This window comes from Lactuca virosa, chromosome 5, assembly GCF_052849685.1.
Source record: "Lactuca virosa cultivar CGN04683 chromosome 5, Lactuca_virosa_CGN04683_v6, whole genome shotgun sequence".
Classification (NCBI taxonomy): Eukaryota; Viridiplantae; Streptophyta; class Magnoliopsida; order Asterales; family Asteraceae; genus Lactuca; species Lactuca virosa.
In genome coordinates this window covers 141,952,617-141,956,169 of record NC_136430.1, presented here as the reverse complement: position 1 = coordinate 141,956,169, position 3,553 = coordinate 141,952,617, and the positions used below count along the sequence as shown (strand labels likewise).

At 36.7% G+C, this 3,553-nt stretch overlaps 1 protein-coding gene across 1 annotated transcript; it reads right to left on the bottom strand.

Annotated features, from left to right (window-relative positions):
- Positions 1 to 499: 499 nt before the first annotated feature.
- LOC145111821 (uncharacterized) lies at positions 500 to 1,255 on the bottom strand. The gene has a single exon (XM_079048069.1). The coding sequence runs from the start codon at positions 1,253 to 1,255 to the stop codon at positions 500 to 502; it is 756 nt and encodes a 251-aa protein (XP_078904195.1).
- Positions 1,256 to 3,553: the final 2,298 nt, after the last annotated feature.

The window sequence follows — 3,553 nt, the reverse complement described above, 5'->3', positions numbered from 1 at the left end:
ACCAACAAAAATTGAACGAGGAGTATAAAGATTATTACAATGGGTTTGAAGGATACCTGCATCAGCACGAACGTGATCTGTATCCCCGGTATGCATAACCCATCCACCGTGTGAAGGGTCGTTTAATGACATGGTGCTAAACAGGCTCGGGAGCGAAGTTGGTTGATCTGGGCTGCCTAGCCAGGCCCACGGAGGCTGAGAAACACTGCTGGAATAATAATAAGTATGTGGGTTGTGCTGGGATAAATATTGGGCTTGTTGTGGCCTGTGTCCAAGTAGTCCAGGAGAGCTATTGGGGGTGGGCGTGCCCCAAGATGGATGTTGCCGCTGATTAGAAGGCCACGAAGCAGGTTGTTGGGGAGCGGAGGGCGACCACTGGTGCAATTGAAAATGCGACGGTGGAGGGATGTACACCCAGCCGTAGCGCTGGTCTCTAGCAGGAGATCCGGTGGTGAAATTAGGCGGTCCTGTGGCAGAGGACGATGATAGGCGGCGACTATTATGAGAAAATTGATTTCTTCCGCGCTGATTGTTCCGTCGTGAGTTGTTCTCCCCCTCCTCGATTTGATGGATTTTGATTAACATTGAGAAGGGTTGGAGAGGAGGAGTGGTTGTCGTGAGAAGGAGTGAGCACCCTGTTTGTGGTAATTCTTTGTTCTTCGATCTGGAGCATGGATCGTGCTTCATCAAAGGTAGGTAATGGCTTGCTATGGCGGATGATACCTTCTATGTTATCAAATTTATTGGATAGACCGTTAATAGCATGGATGACAACGTGTTTTTCTTTAACCTTCTCGCCCATTCCCTCTAGTAAACCTGCAATTTTTTTGATTTTGGTGAAGTAATCGTGAACCGAAAGATCACCCATGGTAATAGAACGGAGATCACTTTCGAGTTGTAGAGCCGTGGCATCCTTGTTTTCTCGGAACAGAGCTTCGATGTTAAGCCAAATCCTTCTAGCTGTTGTATTGTTGGAGTGGACAGAAGTGATAAGCGATTGGGACATAGAGCCAAATAGCCACAGTTTGACGAGGTTATCAAACTGCTGCCATTCTAGGTCAGTAGGTATGGTTGAAGGTGGATCAAAGGTGTTATCGATATGGTGTAGAACACCAAATGCGATGCAATGAGTAGTAAAGAGGTCAGACCAGGGATCATAATTGAAGGTGGTGAGATCGAGTATGAGCGGAACATAGGTTTTTATGTTGGTGATGGCATAAGCTTTAGCAGGATGGGCCAGAGGCTGGTCACCCATTTAGGGTTTAGGGAGAGAGACGAAGGTAGATGAGAGAGAGAAGAAAAGGGAGAGGGTTTTAGGAAGGTTGAGAAATTGGCTCTGATACCATGAAGATACGTCTCATTCTCATTCACTTGTGAAGAAATACAAAAGGAAATATATATAGACAATACAATAGTCGTTTGGGCTAGAAGGCCTAACACTATATGTGTAAATTAAGGGATGCCGAGGAAGAGTATATACACTAACATAGTAGATTAAGGGATGCCGAGGAAGAGTATGTTATATTATGCATGGAAAAAGAGATGATGATGATTGGTGGTTCCGCACTCGGTATATGTGTAAATGCTTGGTCTCTTATGTGACAAGCTAGATATGTTATGTATGATTATGTTGTTTTATGATTATGTTATACCTCACCGGACGTATAGTTTGAGAGATATTGTGCCCATGCGTTTAAGAAGTTCTAGTAGCAAGCATTATAGAATGAGGACTTAGAAGCAACACGTACTATGGACTATACTTTTGTTTCCCTCATTTATCCTTGTTTGCTTAGTTATGGTCATGATATGTAATTGGTAACACCCATGAATGTTTTGTTGGGAATACTTTTTAAAGTTTTTGAAACTCTAGTTTTTGGTAGCATTTATGCAAACTCTGATATTGTTCCTAGTATTTTAAATATTATATGTTTATGAAAAGTACGGGTTGTTACACGTCACACCCTGGTTTTCTCAGTTTTTAACAGTAGTTTCTAAAATTAAAACATAATCACTTTGATACCACTTATGGATTTAGTAGGCATCTATTTACGAAATTTAGGTAACATAAACATTCAAAATAAACTCTAAGTCCCTAGATATAGGTTTTGCTATTATTAAAACGTGCTATCAAAAGTAATATAAACTAAAGAAGGGGTTTGGTTTACTAGCCTTTTGACAAAATTGAATTTGTTACTTGAACACTTGATAATTTCGATCTCCTTAGTTCCTGTTGGAAATTCTAACACCTAAAGTAGAATGCCTGTAATGGCTCACACCCAAAAGGAAAAAAATCTAGAACTTTAAGAGATAGAGAGGAGTGAGGTTACAAAACCGTATTCTCAACCTTGTGAAGTGTATGATTGGAATTTCTATGGCCTAGAGGGGTCTTTATATAGTTCTGATTCTTTCCAGATCAACCTGATTTGATTCAATTAAATAATCAGATTTAATCTTGACTCAAATCTTTATCCATATCATCTATTTGAAAGACTCTGTAAGCCTTTTAGAAGCTCTCCAGAACCATCAATCTCCATTGAGTTCTAGAGTATTCACGTTGCTCAAGTATTGAACAATAACTATTCAGACCCTAAAAATGTAAATAAAATCTAAATTAATTCCAATTGATTCCAAATTAATTGTAATTAATTTCAACTAGTTTCTAATTAATTTATTAACATGTAATAAATTAATAAACAATTTATCTCAATCTCTTTAATTAGTTTTAACTATTTTAGCACTTGAGGGCAACCCAAAAATGACTTTGTTATTATTCACAAAGTTATACCGATTAGTTATGACATTTGAAACCTATTTCCAACAATATCTTTGTATCCATAGTACTTGGGATACATATTTAGCATTTAAGTATGGGGAGTGTTGTGATTTAATTTAGTCAAATGTTGTTCTTTAAAAAAACAATTATAAAGGTTGTTACTAGGTATAATATGAACCATGAAAGAGGCTTATGTAGTCGAGATAAGATTGGTTCCTCTTGTTTGTTGAGAGTTAGATATCTAAGGCGCCTCACCAAAAGTTGAACACTGAATCAAATTGATTGTGATCAATATCTCATGATCAACATAATGTTTGCGAAAAATGGATAATTGATTACTTACTTTATATATCAATTGTAGGTTTGATCTTATAGGAATTGGATGTTGATGCATGACACTTCGTCATGTGTTATTACGGGCAGTGAGATGTTGCTAGACCTCCACAACTATCTATATTAATTTATAAAGAAACTTGTGCAAGCGGGAGATTGAAAGATATTTGTGTTCAAAAATCATTATGAAATGATATTTGCTAATAGCATATGATCCTATACGGCCACACATTTTAACAAGTAAGAACAAATTGATTATTTATTAAGTAATATGATTATAAATAAATATAATCAACACTTTTTTTAATTGAGGAATTAATATTTTATGAAACTAATTATAAAATAAATCATAAGTAGTAGCTTATCATATGGCATGGTTAAAGAAGTCATGTATAACATTTTGTTCTTATGGAAGTACACTAGAATATATGTTGAAAAATTAAATAA

Bases quoted from the DNA above. Each gene is read 5' to 3' on its own strand.
- LOC145111821 (XM_079048069.1), bottom strand. From the start codon at position 1,255: ATGGGTGACCAGCCTCTGGCCCATCCTGCTAAAGCTTATGCCATCACC.